At 38.2% G+C, this 20,666-nt stretch overlaps 1 protein-coding gene across 1 annotated transcript in view; it reads left to right on the plus strand.

Moving 5' to 3' along the window:
• Positions 1 to 20,666, plus strand: part of csmd3a (CUB and Sushi multiple domains 3a) — a 437,506-nt gene that overhangs the window by 105,360 nt on the left and 311,480 nt on the right. The window contains exons 6-8 of the mRNA XM_051721095.1: positions 10,695 to 10,807; positions 14,624 to 14,626; positions 15,815 to 15,892. Of these exons, the coding sequence (XP_051577055.1) occupies positions 10,695 to 10,807; positions 14,624 to 14,626; positions 15,815 to 15,892 (194 nt within the window). The remainder of the gene's footprint in view (positions 1 to 10,694; positions 10,808 to 14,623; positions 14,627 to 15,814; positions 15,893 to 20,666) is intronic.

Genomic DNA, 20,666 nt, shown 5'->3' on the forward strand with positions numbered 1-20,666 from the left:
AGTCTACCTTTAGCCTCTAGTGTTCATTTCACCAGGAAAGTGCTGCGATATGTATAACGAGACATCACGTACAACAATCATTTTTACAAAAATGTAGGTATAGTACCATGATTTTATGAGAACAGGATGCTTTCTTCCTACATAATGCAATAATTTCAACTCAAATCCCTATTTCATGTCCATTTGCGTATTTATTTGCTAAGTAGCCACACAATACCCAGAATAATGTACAGGCAGCCCTTTGTATTTGGTTTTTAATCTTCTTTCAAAATGGTGTATAATTCTAAGAACAGATTGTTTCATGTTCATTTCTCTGGGAAAACCATTCAAATTTTTCATAGGATTCAACATAATTAATTTCAGAGTGTGGAAGTAGTTTTCTGCATGACAACTGAAGGGGATGAAATGTGTGATTTCTATGTTAGATTGTCCAAAGAAGCTATTCTGAAGGTGCCAAAACTTTCATCAAACCTCTGAAATGACTTTGTGAGCTTGTGAGAATGAAACGAAATACAATACATGCCTATAACTTGATTCAGTGGAGCCTGCATGACTCTGTAAATCCAAAGACTCAAGTCTTGTATTATCGCAGGATAGTTTGATTGCAATTTGATTGCAATAATTTTGATTGCAATTGTATATATGCATCATATTAAGGATTCATAGGCCTGCTCTTGAAGGGGCCGTTCACACGTACTTGCATCTAAAAAAGCTACATGCAGCCAGACATCTTGAAATGTGTTTTTAAAAGTTGAAGTTCTTGTTAACTTGACTGTCTCAAAAGGTGGCGCTCCTGCACTAGACACTGAAAAAATATTAGACAAGGCGCAACAGTCAAAGACGTTCATCTAGTGCATGTTTACATATCGAAAAAAACATTGCAGAGAGATGCAAAAAACTTGTTAATTGTGAACGGCCCCTTAGAATGTAGCTGCAGATGTAGGCAATAGGCTTCAAGACAGCTCTTAGGTTGTGGAAAAGAGTCTGTAAGTGCAAGCTAAATAATGTTTATGCAGGGAACATGATTTTATGTGTGCTATTCAGGCATGGTGTTGACCTTGCTTGCTTATCGGTGGCTTCATTGATTCGGTTAAGTCATCTCTGTAAGTGACATGACAAATGATGCCAAGTTTTACTTGGCCAGAATCAACTTCTCCTCTGTAATATTGTGCAAGCCAAACAAACAAATCAATGGTTTTGCTGGACTGACCTTTATATAATTCAGCCATACTTCCTGTGTGTTAGAAAGGGCAAAAACAACATCTTGTGAGTTACAAATCACTCAGAGAAAGGGGCAAAACCAAAACAATTTCTCTCGCTCTTCACTGGTGAAAGGGCTTTCTGTGTTTGGAAAGTATATTACCCATATTTTTGTCTTAGATGGAACATGCTACAGGACTTAAATGAGACACCTGGGGCCATGTTTTCCAAGTGTAACACGACTGTTTCTGGGTCAGTGTTAAATTTCTGTACGTAAAGCTTAGGAAGGGTTCGGCTTTTTTACAATGTATATTGTGCAACAGTAGAAAAATGTCAACCACCCAGGTTTTGCTATACCATTTATACCAATTAAAAAAAAAAAAAAATGTTTAACTCTCCAGCAAAAATAACTGCATCATGATACATCCCATTACTATGATATAAAATTACTTGTACTGTGATGTCAGATTTTAGTCATACATACCAACCTTTAAGCATTAGTAAGGCTAAAATTCTGAACCCAGATCAGTTGTTTATCAAACCACAAGGTCAACACTCCAGCATATTTTGGGAATATGGGCCAAATATGTCTGTGTTTCTCATCTCGGTATTGTGACAATGTAAATTTCCTTCTAGGATGAAGACAAATGCCGTGTTCTTGTGAGGCTTATGCATCATTTAAAGAGATCCGTTCTCCTGTGTTTCCTCATTTTCCCATCCAAGCCGTTCTAAGAGACACGACCGAATGAAGTCTTTTGTATCTGTTCGCTCCTCAGAGGTTTTACAAGCTTGCAGTGATTGCGGCTGCCCATAAATAAATAAATAAAGTCCACACGCACACACAGATTATGTTGAATGGTGAGAGAAGGTTAAAAGCTGGCAGTGTCATGCATGTCGCCATTATTTTGTGATGGTTCTATTGTGAGCACATTACTTTTTGTATTGCTGCTTGGATGTGAAGCGTGGCCAAAATCAGTTATTTGATTTAAAAAAGAAGGGGCTTTAAAAGCGAGCCGCTTGCCAGATGTTATTTACCACCAATAGAGGGAGAAGCTTTTGCACTGATCGGTTTGGATACAGTGTCACTGCAATCATGTTCTCATATTTTAGTCGTGCTTATTAACCCAAGCATATCTATCTATCTGTCTATCTGTCTGTCTGTCTGTCTGTCTGTCTGTCTGTCTGCCTGCCTGTCTGTCTGTCTATCTCTGAGTCGGTCGGTCGGTCGGTCGATAGGTAATCTTAATTGTCTGCCTTTTTATATATTGGTATGTCTAATTCTCTTAATTCTTGTGGGATGTTTTGTGCTTTACATAATTGACTGGTTGTGCACCAACTGGCCTAATTCCTGCAACACCACACAGTGAAATAACAGACTTTTAAACAAATAAAGATGAAGCCAGGAGACTGTGTAACTCTCTCACACTGAAGATGCAGAACTGAGAATATTCTCACTATATATCACTTGGCTCTCTGTCTGTGTTTGTCAGTCAGTCGGTAATCGTTATCTGTCTGTCTATCTCTCTGTCTGAGGTCTTAGTTATTTTTTCTATCTGTCTGTGGTCTTAGTTATCTATCTATCTGTCTGTGGTCTTAGTTATCTATCTATCTATCTATCTGTCTGTCTGTCCATCCGTCCGTCCGTCTGTCTGTCTGTCTGTCTCTGTGTCGGTTGGTAGGTAATCTTAATTCTCTACTCTTTTTATCTTCACTTCTCTCTCTCTCCCTCACTATATATATATCGCCTGGCTCTCTGTCTGTCTGTCTGTTGGTCAGTCTGTAATCATTATCTGAATTTCTAGACAGATGTCTGTGGTCTTAGTTATCTATCTATCTATCTATATATCTATCTATCTATCTATCTATCTATCCATCCGTCCGTCCGTCCGTCCGTCCATCTGTCTCTGTGTCAGTCGGTAGGTAATCTTAATTCTCTACTTTTTTTATCTTCACTTCTCTCTCTCTCTCTCACTATATATATCGCCTGGCTCTCTGTCTGTCTGTCTGTTGGTCAGTCTGTAATCATTATCTGTCTTTCTAGACAGATGTCTGTGGTCTTAGTTATCTATCTATCTATCTATCTATCTATCTGTCTGTTGGTCGGTCGGTCAGTCGGTCGGTCGGTCGGTCTGTCTTGTTTTCTTAGTCTCTCTCTCTCATTTCCTGCATGCCACTTTGTGCTTGATTTATTTGTGCCATTTCAATTAGAATCTATTTTTGTCATATTGTTTGTGCTCTGGGTCAGCACACACTAGGACAGATGCAGTTAATGCTGTAGTCAGACTTGTAGAAACACACTCATGCTCGATTAATACAGTAATGCACATTATGTTCTCCATACTGATAATGTTATCAGAGCTCAGCTGGTGGTTACAGTGTTACTGGTCATAATTTTCAGCCAGTTGTATTACTGCTTTGGTTTAACACTCAGAATGGAAGTGAGTCCTCACCTTCAGGGCAGGTGATTATTATTATTATTTTTAAATATATGTCTGTAATTTCATGGCAGACAAGCCAAATAGCTTATCTCAGAAAATACAGAACCTAGCGTTTCCATCCAACCATACATTCTGCCAAGTTTTGGTGCTTGCTAAGTCAAACACCACAATTAATATTGCTCATACTTGGGTTTAGCAATTTGAACAAACCCCATCCTTAAGTATTAAAGGAATAGTTCACCCAAAAATGAAAATTCTCTCATCATTTGCTCACCCTCATGCCATCCCAGATGTGTATGACTGTCTTCATTAGAACACAAAAAAGATCTGCTCTGTAGTTCCATACAATGCAAGTGAATGCTGGCCAGACCTTTGTAGCTCCAAAAATCACATAAAAGAAAAACACCCTAGCAAACAACAACCTAGTTACTGCATATAATTATACTAAAATATTCATAACACCTTAGCAACTACAGCAAATAGAAATGCCCTGGCAACCACCCATAAAAACCATTGTTGCGGCAAATGTTTCATGGGCAAGCATCAGTCACATTTTCTTCAGAAAATGTTAAGATCTACTTATCGTGGTCTGTTTGTCAAACTAGCAAAAGATACATTGGGTCAGTGGTGAAGATTTTTGGGGCAAAACTTGAAGTCTCAAAACATTTTACTAATGTGGAGGGTAATCTAAATCATTGGGGTGTCTTTTGGGTCACACTAAAAGTTGGATCCAAGTTTTACCGTGGGTAGATGGAATTAAGTTTCCTTTCGTTTCACATCCATTTTATAAATGTACAAAATCTCTCTCATTTGCCCTTTTCAACAGTACAAATTTGGCAAACGTTTACAGCTCTAGTATGAGATTAATTTTTTTTCCAAAAATGATTTCACTGTCGGATCTCACTCGTCTAATTTCAGTCCTGTCTTTCATTGACAAGCATCAAGGCCGAGCATGCTCTAATCCACTGAAGAGCTTTACTGTGAAAGGAGTCATTCTAGAAAATCTAAATTGTTTAGCCTTGAAATAGTAAAATTGTACTGTTACACTTCATTGGCTCAAAGTTATGGTCAAGCCCTTGAGGTGTTTGCAAATGAGAGAAAACAACAGATCTGTTGTTAGCGGCTGTTTTACATCATCTCCAGCTCAGTAAATAGCACAGTGATTTATAAAGGTCACATTCAATGGCATGTTTACTCTCTAATATTACCTGCTTTAGGTAGAGCTTCCTAGTGCTCATTTCAGTAATATGGTGGTACTATGGTAAAGTGATGGTATCAAATGCTAATGCCATGGTACTTTGATACTTCAAAGAATACAAAAGATTAACCATTTACCATGTTACCATGTAAAAAAATAAATAAAATAAATAATAATTTAAAAAAAACAAATACCAAAAAAAAAAAAAAAAACCCACAGTATGACGATGATAAATGTGAAAAATACATAAATACATAAATAAATAAATATAAAAATCCAAACTACCAAAAGAAAAAAAAGTTTTACCATCATACCTTATGATGTACCATGGTACATGACCCAAAAAGCATGGATTTATAATGGTACATGTACAAAATACTATTGGAAAACTTTCTATTTTTATTTTATTTTATTTTATTTTATACTAGACTATACTATAATAGAAAATAAATACCTTATTGAGTTCACCATTCCCGATTCCTCCTTTCCCAAGCCAAGAACCCAATTCCTTTATACTGGTGCCAAAACCCAGGAATAAAACGAGGAAGAGTGTCGCCATGGAGTCCTTCCTGTTGGGTGAAGTCATCCGTGCCCTTGCGGAGATTCAAGAAACTCACCACCAAGCCCTCCTGGCTCAGGAACAGCGATTCCAGGAACTCCTTCGTGCACAAGCGGAGGACCGGCGGGCGTGGTGGAGCGTGGTGGCCCAGGATTGATCTTCAGCCACAGACCCAGAGGCAGCGACCGTGTCTCATCTGAAGCTGAAGAAGATGGCACTCCAGGATGAGCTGGAGGCATTCATCGGCTATTTGAACAAGCAGCTACTCACTCCGACAAAAGTCCCAGCTGATCAGCTTCCAGCGGAAACTCGCCTAGTCTATGAGGACCTGAAGAAGGCCATCCTACAGCGGGTCGGGCGTACACCTGAACAACACCACCAGCAGTTCCGTTCCCTGAGGCTGGAGGAGTTCGGCCGCCCGTTTGTGTATGCTCAGCTGCTATGCGATACCTGCTGGAGGTGGGTCCTGGCCCAGGAGGGTCATGACGTCAGGGTGTGATAGATCTGATGATACTGGAGCAACTCACCACCCATTTGCTGAGGAGAACTGCGGAGTGGGTCCAGTGCCATCGCCCAGCTTCACTGGATGAAGCCGTCCAGCTGGAGGAGGACCATTTGGTGGCCTTTCTGGGGCTGGTGAGCCCCCCTCTTCATCTCTCTCTCTCCCTCTGCCTCATCCTTCTACCCTTTCTGTTTCCTCCCATCCAATCCCTCCTCCCTTGAGGCGGGGAGTTCCCCCTCCACAGAGACTGCACAGCCTGCCGGTTCACCCTGTCCCTCTCCCTGCCCCTCTTCACTCTCACTCACAGGTCGACAGATCTGCCGCCACGGGTGTGGGTGTGGAGTCTGGGCCAGTTTGCTGGCACAGCGGGAGCCTGGGAATTTCCAGGACCGATGTCCGCTGATGGAGGTGGGGACTGTGGTCCAGCTCCCTGACATGCCACAAACCGCACCCCAATTGAGCTGGGATGTACCGCATACATGTGAGTATCAAGGGGGGTACATACCAGGCCTTGGTGGATTCGGGTTTCTGCCATCCATCAATGCCTGGTTCAAGATTAGGCTTTGGGTGCAAGTTATAAGGTGAAGATAAGGTGTGTGCATAGGGATATCCACGATTATCAGGTAGTGACCGTATCTATTTAATTCCAGTGGCAAAAGCATAGGCTGCGGTTAGTCCCCGCCTCACCCACCAGCTAATCCTGGGTACAAATTGGCCAGTGTTCACCACGTTATTAAGGGAAATTTGTGCGTGTGGGTCCTGCAAAAAAGTGTCTCGGTGTGGGATTTGTGATGAGCTGGCTGGGGAGGCAGAGCTGGGGCCATCTACATCAGCTCGACATCAGGGTGATGTAAGGGAGGGGGAAGTCTCAGCTTCTCCAGCCCTTAGAGGACCTCCGGGTATTTCCCTCTGGAGCAGACACAAGACAAGGCCCTTAGACATGCCTTCGACCAAGTGAAAGTGATTGATGGCCAACATCTTCAGCCAGACATCACACTCTCATATCCATATTTTTCTATTATAAATTATTGGTTGTATCGAGTGATGCAGGATGCTCAGACAAAAGAGCTCAGACTCAATTGTTGATTCTGAAGAGCTGTCGGGAAATATTATTCCAGACGGCTCATCATAATACGATGGTTGGTCACTTAGGGTGAGAAAAAACATGAAACCATCTAATAGCCCACCTTTATTGGCTGGGCATTCACAGGGATGTTCGCAGGTGGTGTGCAGCATGCCGTGAATGTCAGCTGGTGAATTCGCCGGCCACCCCAAGAGTGCCTTTTCGCCCACTTCCTTTGATCAAGGTCCCCTGCGATATAATTGGTATGGACCTCGTCGGGCCTTTAAAGTGGATGGCACAGAGACATCATTTTGTGTTGGTTCTGGTGGACTATGCAACATGATATCCAGAAGCAGTGCCTCTACACAACATTTCAGAATGTATTGTTGTGGAGGCACTCTTCAGAATTATCTCCCGAGTGGGAATTCCGAAAGAAATCCTCACTGATCAAGGCACTACTTTCATGTCACGTACACTACACGAGCTGTACGAATTATTGGGAATTAAATCGATTTGGACAGGTGTGTACCACCCACAAATGGACGGCTTGGTCAAACGGTTTAATAAAACCCTGAAAAACATGATTTGTAAGTTCATGCACGAAGATGCTCGGAATTGGGATAAATAGCTTGAACCCCTGTTATTTGCAGTACGAGAGGTCCCGCAAGCCTCCACAGGGTTTTACCTGTTTGAATTATTGTATGGCCGTAAGCCTCATGGTGTCTTAGATTTTGTGAGGGAAAATTGGGAGGAGGGACCTTCAAACAGCAAAAACGAATTTTAATATGTTCTTGACCTGATAGCAAAACTCCACACTTTGGGGCAGCTATCACAGGAGAATTTTCTACAGGCTCAAGAAAGTCAAAGCCGGCTGTATAACAGGGGAGCTTGGCTATGGGAATTTACACAGTGAGATAAAGTCCTTGTATTACTAATAATCGTCCCTACCAATTACCCGAACACAAAAAAAAGGATGTTTGGGAAGAACTAAAAGCCATGCTTGAAATGGGGGTAATAGAAGAATCCCACAGTGACTGGGCCAGCCCGATGGTGCTGGTTCAGAAGAGCAATGGCTCGGTCCGGTTCTGTGTGGATTATAGAAAGGTTAATGCAGTGTTTAAATTTGATGCATATCCAATGCCTCGTATTGATGAACTGCTCAATTGGTTGGGCACAGCTCATTTTTATTTGACACTGGATTTGACAAAGGGATATTGGCAGATCCTTTAACACCAATGTCCCGTGAGAAAAAGGCCTTCTCCACACTGTTTGGCTTACACCAATTTGTGACCCTTCTGTTCGGTTTGTTTGGGGCCCTGGCTACATTTCAGCACCTTATGGACCGATACCTCAGACTGCACTCCGCGTACGCCCCTGCATATCTGGATGACATCATTATATATAGTAATGATTGGTATGCAGCATCTGAGGGCGGATCTGAGGTCGCTACGGCAGGCGTGATCACGGCAAACCCCAAGAAGTTCACAATTGGATGGGTGGAGGTACAGTATCTGGGGTTCCACTTGGGTCACGGGCAGGTGCACCCCCAAATTGATAAGACCGCAGTGATTGTGACCTGTCCAAGAACAAAGACATTTCCTGGGGCTGGCTGGCTACTATAGAAGATTTGTGCCTAATTATTCGGACGTCACCATCCCGCTGACCGATCTCACTAGAAAAGGAGCTCCAGACACTTTCCAGTGGACGGAGCAGTGTAAACAGTCATTTACACAGGTGAAAGCTGCACTTTGCGGTGGACCGCTACATGCACCTAATTTCTCTCTCCCATTTGTTTTACTGACAGACTCTTCGGACAGGGGGCTGGGGGTGGTGCTCTCGCAGGTAGTGGAGGAGGAGTGACCGGTGCTGTACATTAGTCACAAGCTATCGCAGAAAGAGACTAAGTTCAGCACCATTGAGAAGGAATGTCTGGCTATCAAATGGGCCATTCTTACCCTCCGATACTATCTGTTGGGGCGGATCTTCACCCTCAGTTCTGACTATGCACCACTCCAGTGGTTCCAACACATGAAGGATGGCAACGCGAGGATCACACATTGGTATCTGGCTTTACAGTCTTTTAAGTTTAAGGTGGTCAGACCGGGGGCGAAGATGGCTGTTGCTGACATTCTCTCCAGAAATGGGGAGTGGGGGTGGGGTGGGGGTGTGGGGGGGGTTGTGGGTGACAGGCTGGATGGCTCCCTGGCCTGAATCGGGCAATGGGGGTATGTGGAGGTTGGGGCGTGGTTGAGCGTTCGTCTGGAAAAAGAGAGAGAGAGAGAGAGAGAGAGAGCTGTAAGGGTTCACACCTGAGCGCACTCTTGATGATTAACAGTTGTATCTTGTTGCAGAAATGCTAGGGAGAGCTATAAAGAGGGAGAGAACAGCAGAGGCGGAGAGAGAGAGAGAGAGACTGGCATGCATGTCCTGTGTGTGTTGGTGTGTTAATGTATTTGGGAAGACTGTGCTGAAAAGCAATTTTTATCTATTGAGTGTGAAAATAAAACCCATCATTTGAGTTGAAGTTTCTCTTCTCCGTTTCCTCCTTGGTAACATATATAGAAATGTGTTACAATGGTTTACCATGGTACAAGTCCAAAAAGTATAATAATACTATGGTACTTTTTGATATTTTTTATTAATAAGAGAATTTTCAGGAGAAATCCTCTTCAGTGAGAGCACAAAATGTTAAATATGTTTGTAAACTGTATTTACCAACCGGAGACAGGAAAATGTCACATTTATGATTATAAAGTGCTCTTTTAAAATAAAAACAATATATTTTTGTCAGTATGCTGGCAGTAAATCAATACTTGAGGGAAAAATATCAAGAGATGGTTTTGAGTGTGTAGGAGAAACCTGCTTACAGCAGCAAACACTTACTTAAAGAGGTGTTGCGTAAGAGAGCAGAGCTTACAATCACTTCCTTTTATTTATTTATTTATTTATTTATTTAATATATTCTTTATTTTTGCTCTTTTTTATTTATTTATTCCCTCTCAGTAGATATGTTTAGCAGCCATCAGTATTATTTTGCCCTGATAAAAAAATAAAAAAATAAATTGTTACTCAGAGGTTGCTCTTTCATAGCTTAGGAAAATCATTCGCTGTTATAAAAAAGTTTCTGGATTTACTTTGCTAACTTAAGGCGGAATAATAAACAGTCCAGTTGGATCAGTAGGATAATGACATAACCCAGTGCTGTGATGTCACTTCCTTTGTTTCCTGTTCTTGCTTATATAACTTCTTTATGTTATGCTCCAAGTTCTCTGTTTTGAACTCTTCATCCAAAGAAAAGATATTAAAATACTATTCTATAAATGTTTCAGTGTATATTTGTCCCTGACTTTACCCAAGCAGTCAGAATTGGTTGAAATCTCATTTCCTGAATTGTACATTTATCACAAGTTTAGTGGTAGTTACCAACCTTCTATTCTTCCTTAATGTGAGAATGCATTTTACAGTAATTACCTTGGTACTATTGTACTGCTTTTGCACACAAGATGCTCTTTGGAACATTTTCAAATCACGCTGGATAACATGGATCATCAGATTTTGTGCAAATTTATGGAGCCCATGCCAGCTTGAGTAAATACTGTCATTAAAGCAAACAAGGCACATACTGAGAATGTCTGAAATTCATGTTTAGTTATATTAATTGAGAGCACCTTTAAAAATTACTTTGATATGTCGCAAAAGGCAAATTGTTTGATTTCTGTGCATCTTCATTACAGGTTATCTGGAATAAATATTCCTGTGCCCATAGTCAGCAACAAGAACTGGCTACGACTTCATTTCGTAACAGACAACAGTCATCGACATAAAGGATTCAGCGCTCAATATCAAGGTACGTTTTAAATAGATATGGGTGTAAATATGGCATGATTCACATTGTTATACTGGCTCCTAAGTCAGCAAATTTTTATTTTTTTATCTTTACAAAAATACTATTTTTTTTCTCTCAATTTGGAGTTTTAAGATCTGAATTGATGTGTGATATGGAAGCCATGAAGTGACGTTTAAAAAAAGAATGAAATTATCAAGCTATTAATTTGAAAATAAAAATGTGAATAAATTAACCAATTTATAAATGGACAAATAAATAGACAATTTTAAATGTGTTTATGTAATTCTTGTTTAAATATGTAATTATATTTAACAATACAATTGTGCGTGAATAATCAGTGTATCTTCCATTCATTCCATATCCGTTTTTAAATAATATAAAAAAAACAGAAAACAAAAAAAAACAACGTCTTTTTATTTAGCAATTATTTGCTCTGGTAAATTATTCACTAAAACAGTTGTTTTTTTCCCCCATTTTTAAAAAATGCATTATGTATTTGGAAAATTACATTTGAGAAAAATTAACTTAATACTAATTTTATAAATTAGATTTTCCAATTTTCTGTAACTCATCTGTTGGCTGTTATTTCCCGAAATGTCCACGGAAGTTTGCGTAATAGCTAACTAGGATTGACACTTTTAACCTACTTTATATTCTACTGTTCCTGTGAGGATCATAGATGCTGGAACTTAGTTTTATATGGGATGTGGGAAAAGGTAATAATTATCAGAGTTTCTCCCTGCACTGCACATTCACGTGCCAATAAAGATTATCCCGTAGTATATTTTACCTTCTATAAAACGCTGTCTGTGTCTGAAGTGGATGTTGGCCAAGTGAAGACACCAGAAACTGTAAAACACACTTCCCTTCAGAAGAACTGCAGATAACGCTGGCTGTTGTGTTTGGACTGATGCATGTTTTTCTCAAGCATTTTATGCTGTTGAGTGTTTATTTAGCCATGAAAAAAAAAAAAAAATAAATAAATATATATATATATATATATATATAGGTTAAGAAAAAGAGAAAAGTAGCTACACAAGCACATAAAATTGTGATTTGCATTTCAGAACATATTTTGCAGAGGGACAAATATAATGTGAACAGATTGAAGACCATACATTCAAGAGTGTAATATAGGATTTCAGGCTCGCTAATATCACCAGTTCTGTTTGCCAGATATTCCAGTTAATTTCTTTTAATAATCCCAGATGCAGTATATGATCGTTTACAATGTCCTTCATAATTAATGCACTGCAATACATTTTCTGATAGTTCAGTTATGTGGTGACAGCGTGTAAATGCAGAAGACACTCATCTCTATGATTTCTGCAGACATCACTTAATTCCCATCGTGCAAATCGACAGTAAATTTACAGACATCTGCAGTAATAACATACAGACATATGTCCGGTAAAATTATTCCATCCGAACAGGGCTTTACTTCCCCCTTAAATGTCCATTTACTGTATATCCCTTAAAATAACCATGATAACAAGTTTTTCCACAAAATGCCATATTTGCTATACTAGTATTTATCATCTGAATAGTCACACCAGCTTACCCCACGTAAAATATGCATTTAGTCTCTTTATCTTTACTCCCCCTGCTGGTGACTTTTGTAAGTGTTGATGAGAAGAAATATGTAAATTAAAAATAGGAGTTTTTTTATTTTAGTTTTTCTTCTCTTCAGTTTTAGTTTTGAGAAGGGAGAATGAGAAATAAAAATAGAAAAAGGCTAGAATTAGATTTTGTTTTTTAATGTACCAATTTCCGTTTGTTTTTTACTTGCGCAGAAAAATAAAAAAATAAAACACCTTTTTCGCTATCCATTTTTTTAAATGATTATTTCAAAACGGAAATGGAATGAATGGAAGACACACGGATTGTGAATAAACCATGTAATAAACCATTTTTATGCAATTAAATGTAACAATAAAATAGCACATTACTAAGCATTTTTAAATGCACCTTTTAAATTGGGTTTTAAAAAAAACATTTGACAATTTCTTTTCTTCATTAATTTGCCAATAGCTTTTCTTTTTCATTTTACTTTAGCTTTTCTTTTTCCATTTGCCAATTGCTTTTCTTTCTCTATTTGACAATCAAGTTTAAAAATGCCATTGAACAGCCATCGTGGTTATAGGCTCCCTTCCTGTACGTTCCACTGTGCATGCACTGTGCATTTAACAGTATCAGCGACAAGTGATCATTAACTTCAATTCGAGTGGGACATGGGAGAGGGGATGTGTCTTAAAACTGATTTGAAAGTTCATTGTTGCTCCCACAAGTCAACTGCTCAAGGCATTTTTAAGCATGACTGTCAAATGGAGAAAGGAAAGCAATTGGCAAATGGAAAAAGAAAAGCCAAAGTAAATTGAAAAAGAAAAGCCATTGGCAAATGGATGAAGAAAATAAATTGCCAAATGCTTTTTTAAAACACAATTTAAGAGGTGCATTTAAAACTACTTATTAATGTGCTATTTTATTGTTGCATTTAATTGCATTTTTAATATAGATTAAACACATTAATAATGTACAATTTTATTGTTAAACATAATTACATTTTTAAACATGAATTAAATAGCAAATATAAAAAAAATCTTTTTTTTTTAGCATTTTTTTTGTAATTTATTTTTCATACATTCACCAATCATCAAAAACATGTAAAGACAATAGGGGGAAAAAATCTCTGTTTATTTGTCCTTTAATAAACTGGTTTGTTTATTAATGTTTTTTTTTTCTTCAACTTAATAGATGGATCATTTATTTCTTCATATTTTTTCATTGGCACGCAAGGGCTTACATACAGTGACTCTTACAAAAACATGTCTGAAGTCACAATTCAACCCAAAATAAAAAGTAATAATAATAATAATAATAATACAAAGAAGAAATAATATTTTGCATCAAGAAAATGAAGCCTATACGATTTTTTGCATTTGGACAATATTTTCATTAAGACTATGTCACGGTTTGAAGCAGAGATGAAATGGGAGACGATGGATCTAAACGCAGGCTTTCAGTGAAGGTGATGAAGGTTATACAAAACAACGTGGAGTATACAAAGAACTAAACAATATCATAAACACATTAACAACGGTCTAAGGAACATACAAGGGAACATACTAGGTAACATAAGAACTGACAAAGAGTGAGAGAAACTAGAGGGTATATATATATATATATATATATATATATATATATATATACAGGTGCAGCTCAATAAATTAGAATGTTGTGGAAAAGTTCATTTATTTCAGTAATTCAACTCAAATTGTGAAACTCGTGTATTAAATAAATTCAATGCACACAGACTGAAGTAGTTTAAGTCTTTGGTTCTTTTAATTGTGATGATTTTGGCTCACATTTAACAAAAACCCACCAATTCACTATCTCAAAAAATTAGAATACATCATAAGACCAATAAAAAAAACATTTTTAGTGAATTGTTGGCCTTCTGGAAAGTATGTTCATTTACTGTATATGTACTCAATGCTTGGTAGGGGCTCCTTTTGCTTTAATTACTGTCTCAATTCGGCGTGGCATGGAGGTGATCAGTTTGTGGCACTGCTGAGGTGGTATGGAAGCCCAGGTTTCTTTGACAGTGGCCTTCAGCTCATCTGCATTTTTTGGTCTCTTGTTTCTCATTTTCCTCTTGACAATACCCCATAGATTCTCTATGGGGTTCAGGTCTGGTGAGTTTGCTGGCCAGTCAAGCACACCAACACCATGGTCATTTAACCAACTTTTGGTGCTTTTGGCAGTGTGGGCAGGTGCCAAATCCTGCTGGAAAATGAAATCAGCATCTTTAAAAAGCTGGTCAGCAGAAGGAAGCATGAAGTGCTCCAAAATTTCTTGGTAAACGGGTGCAGTGACTTTGGTTTTCAAAAAACACAATGGACCAACACCAGCAGATGACATTGCACCCCAAATCATCACAGACTGTGGAAACTTAACACTGGACTTCAAGCAACTTGGGCTATGAGCTTCTCCACCCTTCCTCCAGACTCTAGGACCTTGGTTTCCAAATGAAATACAAAACTTGCTCTCATCTGAAAAGAGGACTTTGGACCACTGGGCAACAGTCCATTTCTTCTCCTTAGCCCAGGTAAGACGCCTCTGACGTTGTCTGTGGTTCAGGAGTGGCTTAACAAGAGGAATACGACAACTGCAGCCAAATTCCTTGACACGTCTGTGTGTGGTGGCTCTTGATGCCTTGACCCCAGCCTCAGTCCATTCCTTGTGAAGTTCACCCAAATTCTTGAATCGATTTTGCTTGACAATCATAAGGCTGCGGTTCTCTCGGTTGGTTGTGCATCTTTTTCTTCCACACTTTTTCCTTCCACTCAACTTTTTGTTAACATGCTTGGATACAGCACTCTGTGAACAGCCAGCTTCTTTGGCAATGAATGTTTGTGGCTTACCCTCCTTGTGAAGGGTGTCAATGATTGTCTTCTGGACAACTGTCAGATCAGCAGTCTTCCCCATGATTGTGTAGCCTAGTGAACCAAACTGAGAGACCGTTTTGAAGGCTCAGGAAACCTTTGCAGGTGTTTTGAGTTGATTAGCTGATTGGCATGTCACCATATTCTAATTTTTTGTGATAGTGAATTGGTGGGTTTTTGTTAAATGTGAGCCAAAATCATCACAATTAAAAGAACCAAAGACTTAAACTACTTCAGTCTGTGTGCATTGAATTTATTTAATACACGAGTTTCACAATTTGAGTTGAATTACTGAAATAAATGAACTTTTCCACGACATTCTAATTCATTGAGATGCACCTATTTTTAAACAGCGCATGATTTAGAAAGAGACTATATTGTTTTTCCATTTTGTTAAAAATTGATGTTAATTTAATTAACATTGTTGGATTGTTTTCTTATTTATTTGCATTGTCACTCACACTTCTGTGACAAACAAATACTACATTTATAATCTCAGCCACACAAGGCACGATAATATGACTAATTGTGTTTGTTATATCTGCTTTTTGTTCCTTAACAGTAAAAAGATCTGGAGATTTTAAATCAAGGGGAGTTAAATTATTACCTGGAAAAGACAACACAAGTAAATTTTCAATAAGTAAGTCTGTATTTCTTTATTTTATTTTTTATATTATTTTACACATCAAAGAACATTGCCTTAGATAAAAGTTCTGTGGTGGTACCATGGTACAGTGATGGTATCAAATGGTAATACCATGGTACTCGATATCTTTCATGGTGGGTGGTATTGATCAAAATCTTTATCATGTTATGTGTATACTGTACTTCACAATATAGTTATTTCTGTTGGAAGTTCTTCAAAACATCAATGCACCATTTTTTTTTTCATGTGTGAATTTGCATAGCAACCAAACTTCATATATGTATGTCGTTCTGAAATGTAAATAACATAAAGACGTCCTGCCCATTGATAGCGGTACAACTTCATGTTTCAATAGGAACTACGTCAAAACGTGACAGAAAATTGCGCTCGTCAAGCAATGTCATGGGGTTTTTAAGATCTGCTCTCCAATGCTAGGCATGTGATGTGTAATTATAGCTGTTATTAATGTTGCTTTATTGTCATAAAAGCTCTTTTATTGGTTAATTTCTTTCAGATGTGAATCCCTGTTAATTGTTCTAATATTCATTAAATGTTATTCCATTGGTGCTTTTGCATCTACAAAGTCTTCAAAGCCTGCGATTCATAAAACACGAACAATGCAACATATTTGTAATCCTCTCACTTGCCATTTAACAACTGGATCAAAGGAAATTAGAGCATCCAGCGCAACAGAAATCTGCATTTTGATTAATGGAGCTTAGCTGACTTGTGGGTCCCTTACCCACAGAAGCCCCTCAGAAAAGAATGTCAAATCCGCGAGGCGGGCAACTGCCCTTGTGCGGGATTGGGAGGGCACACAGGTGGATTTTATTCTCTCCAACCGAGTCTTAATTACTCAACTGAGACGGCTATCCAATGCAACGGCCTAGCTTGAATACGGATGTGGGCTCCGTGCTCTATCAAAGCCAGTGGCAGATGCCCGATCGCTATCTATGGAAATGATTTGTACACAGCAAAAGCGAGCAAGTCGTTTTTATGTCTCCTCGTGCCCACCGTTGTAATAAAGTGCTGTAGTCAATTATTCATTTCGCTCTCGAAACACTTAATTACAACCAGATATAATTTTTTATTAGCTTCTATTTTATAGTGCGTGCATTGCTAATTCCAAATTAAAATTACTGGTGAATTATTGAGTCTTATTCAGCGCCCTATACATTGCCAAACACCCCTGTGTAAAAGGTTCCCCCTAAATTACCTGCATAACATTGTCTCTTGCAGTAAATATCATGTACTAACTAGGGCTTACGCGGCTACACAGTTTTACTAGGCGAGTCAGTGTTTACCTTATGTAAATGACACCATGTTCAGCATTGGCGGTCTGCAGCCAGATGCAGAGTATGTACAGCATAGTTGAGATTATGCAGGTGAGAAACATGTATAAAGTGTGCATATAGGGTTGGAATCCATAACAAGTTCCATTATAGGAATACTTCACCCAAAAATGAAAATTCTCCCATCATGTACTCACCCTCATGCCATCCAAGATGTGTATGACTTTCTTCTGCTGAACACAAACAAAGATTTTTAGAAGAAAATCTCAACTCTACAGGTCCTTTCAATGCAAGTGAATGGTGACCAGACCTTTCAAGCTCCAAATATCACATAAATGCAGCATTAAAATAATCCATGCGACTCCAGTGGTTTAATATATGTCTTCTGAAGCAATGCAATCACTTTGGGTGAGAAGCAGATCAATATTTCAATCCTTTTTTTACTATAAATCTCGTCTTTCACGATTCACTTTTGTGAACATCAAAGTCAAAGTGGAGATTTATAGTAATAAGGGACTTAAATATTTATCTGTTTCTCACCCACACCTATTATTTAGCTTCTGAAGACATAAATTTAACCACAGGATTTGTATGGATTATTTTAATGCTGCATTTATGTGATTTTTTGCTGCTTGAAAGGGCTGGTCACCATTCACTAGCATTGAAAGGACCTACAGAGCTGAGATATTCTTCTAAAAATCTTCTGTGTTCTGCAGAAGAAAGAAAGTCATACACATCTGGGATGGCATGAGGGTGAGTAAATGATAAGCAAATTTTCATATTTGGGTTAAGTATCCCTTAAAAAAATAATAATACTGGAATGCCTTAACTAGGGGTAGAACTAATCAACTAGTGAGCACAACGACTAGTGCTACTTTAACTGGTGGTTGAAAAATGGGTTTTCAGACAACTGGTTTGTTTTTTAATTCTTATTCAAAATGTGCTAAAAATGTTTGATAATAGAATTGAAAATAAACACTGGGCGAAGTGACCACTAATGAACCAGTCAATTTGTCACAGTTTTTCCTGCATTCCGGCAAAATGATATTTGACCAGAGTTGTAAGTTTTCAATTTGAATTGAATGAGATGAGAGAAAAATACAGGCTGTTGCAAAATAATATACAAAGTAATAATGAATCAGTGAAAATAACACACCCAATCATTAAACCGCAAGTTTTTACTTTTAGTATGGTTTTTGTTTATAATATATGTGATAAGTGTTCACTTGTGAAAATGCTTCCCATTTTGCATTATTCTAATTGACAATTTTTATTTATTTTCAAATTTTTTAATAGAAGAACAAATTCTATTTTCAGCATAACAGTTTCTTTTGGGTCCTTGTAATGCTTTACAATTCATTTTTCAGACCATACCAATCCAAATGCAAAAATAGTTACTTCAAGAATGGATCATTTTAGTCCTTTTCTCTCCATTTCTTCAGTTTTACTTTTTTCTAAATTGTGTCTTGCAATTTGCACTGTGGGCTGTACCATTAGTGTGGGGGTTTGGGTTAGGGAATGGACTGCTTATTACTGCATGGACATTAAGGAGTTTAAAAGGCTAGCAGGGGTTGCAACCTAATTATTATTATTATTATTATTATTATTATTAATTATATTATTCATTATAACAATAATATTTTTTTTCTGTATTAAGGTCTTTATACAGAGCATATACTTGCAATTTACCAGGTCCATTTCTCCTTGTATGATAATCATTGGAAGAAAACTGCCACATGGTATATGGCTAAGTGAAGAACTCAGAATTCTGAAAAATATTCACAAGTAAATTCCTTATAAAGACGTTAATACATTAGAAAAGACCCATACCAATACATTTATGCAATCTAATTTTTAAGAATGATAGCGCAAAATCCGGTGCTCTTAAACACAATAGTGACTGGCTGGATTGACCAGCCCGTACATGAAAGTTTTCTACCAATTCGGTAATTTGACCACTCTAATGGCAAGTAAATTCTGTAAAAAGGCATTAATGTATAGATCTATAAGAAAAGAATAATGTAATTACTTGGAGTGAGAGTGAATGATGAGGGCAACATTCTGAGATCTTCAACACAATAGCAGCATGCACTAACCCAGCCACCAATGAGCATATGTTTCCTTACAGTTAGAAATGAATATTGTACAAGGACAAATGGACCTGGTAAATTGCAAGTCAACTCTGTATATCGTTTTAATAAAAAATAGGAAAGAAAAAATAAGAAAAGATTAATAACCCTAAATTTAAAAGGAAATGAAAAGCAATTCAGAAGTGGTCACCAGTGTTTATTGCTAGTATCATATGCTTTGTAAATAAACTTAGAGAAAAAAGTGATACAAGTGGCATGAGGACTGACACACGGGATTCGTTAGTGAATGGTTTGTCCAATCTCTTGCTATTGCCCACGTGCTAACCCCTCTGCATGGCAGAAGTTGTTGGGGCAAGCCTTTTAAACTAAGATTTAAACCAATTTAAATTGGTAAATTGGTACTTTAATTCACCAAAGTGGCTTTCAACTGATCACAAAGTATAGTCAGGACATTACAGATGTAAAAACAGCACCATCACTATTTGAAAAAAGTCATCAAATCGAGACAGGCCCCATTTCCAGCAGCCACCATTGCAACACCTTATCCTTGAGTAATCATGCTAAGTTGCTAATTTGGTACTAGAAAATCACTTGCCATATCAAACACAGTTGAAAGCTATTTGGTTCATTAAATGAAGCTTAACATTGTCTTTGTGTTTGTTTTTGAGTTGCCACAGTATGCAATAGACTGGCATGTCTTAAGGTCAATATTAGGTCAAAAATGAAAAAAAAGAAACAGCTTTCTCTATAAACTCATCAGTCAATCATTGTTTTGAGGAATGAAGGCTATACAATGCTTGGAAATGCCAAAAAATGTAAGATTTCATACAAAGGTGTACACTACAGTCTTCAAAGACAAAGGACAACTGGCTCCAATAAGGACAGAAAGAGATGTGGAAGACCAGATGTACAACTAAACAAGAGGATAAGTACATCAGAGTCTCTAGTTTGAGAAATAGACACCTCACATGTCCTCAGCTGACAGCTTCATTGAATTCTACCCGCTCAACACCAGTTTCATGTACAACAGTAAAGAGAAGACTCAGGGGTGCAGGCGTTATGGGAAGAATTGCAAAGAAAAAGCCACTTTTGAAACAGAAAAACAAAAAGAAAAGGTTTGAGTGGGCAAAGAAACACAGACATTGGACAACAGATAATTGGAAAAGAGTGTTATGGATCTTAACCCCATTGAGCTTTTGTGGGATCAGCTAGACTGTAAGGTGTGTGAGAAGTGCCCGACAAGACAGCCACATCTATGGCAAGTGCTACAGGAAGTGTGGGGTGAAATGTCACCTGAGTATCTGGACAAACTGACAGCTAGAATGTCAAGGATCTGCAAAGCTGTCATTGCTGCACAATGAGGATTTTTTGATGAGAACTCTTTGA

The sequence above is a fragment of the Myxocyprinus asiaticus genome, chromosome 16 (assembly GCF_019703515.2).
Source record: "Myxocyprinus asiaticus isolate MX2 ecotype Aquarium Trade chromosome 16, UBuf_Myxa_2, whole genome shotgun sequence".
Classification (NCBI taxonomy): domain Eukaryota; kingdom Metazoa; phylum Chordata; class Actinopteri; order Cypriniformes; family Catostomidae; genus Myxocyprinus; species Myxocyprinus asiaticus.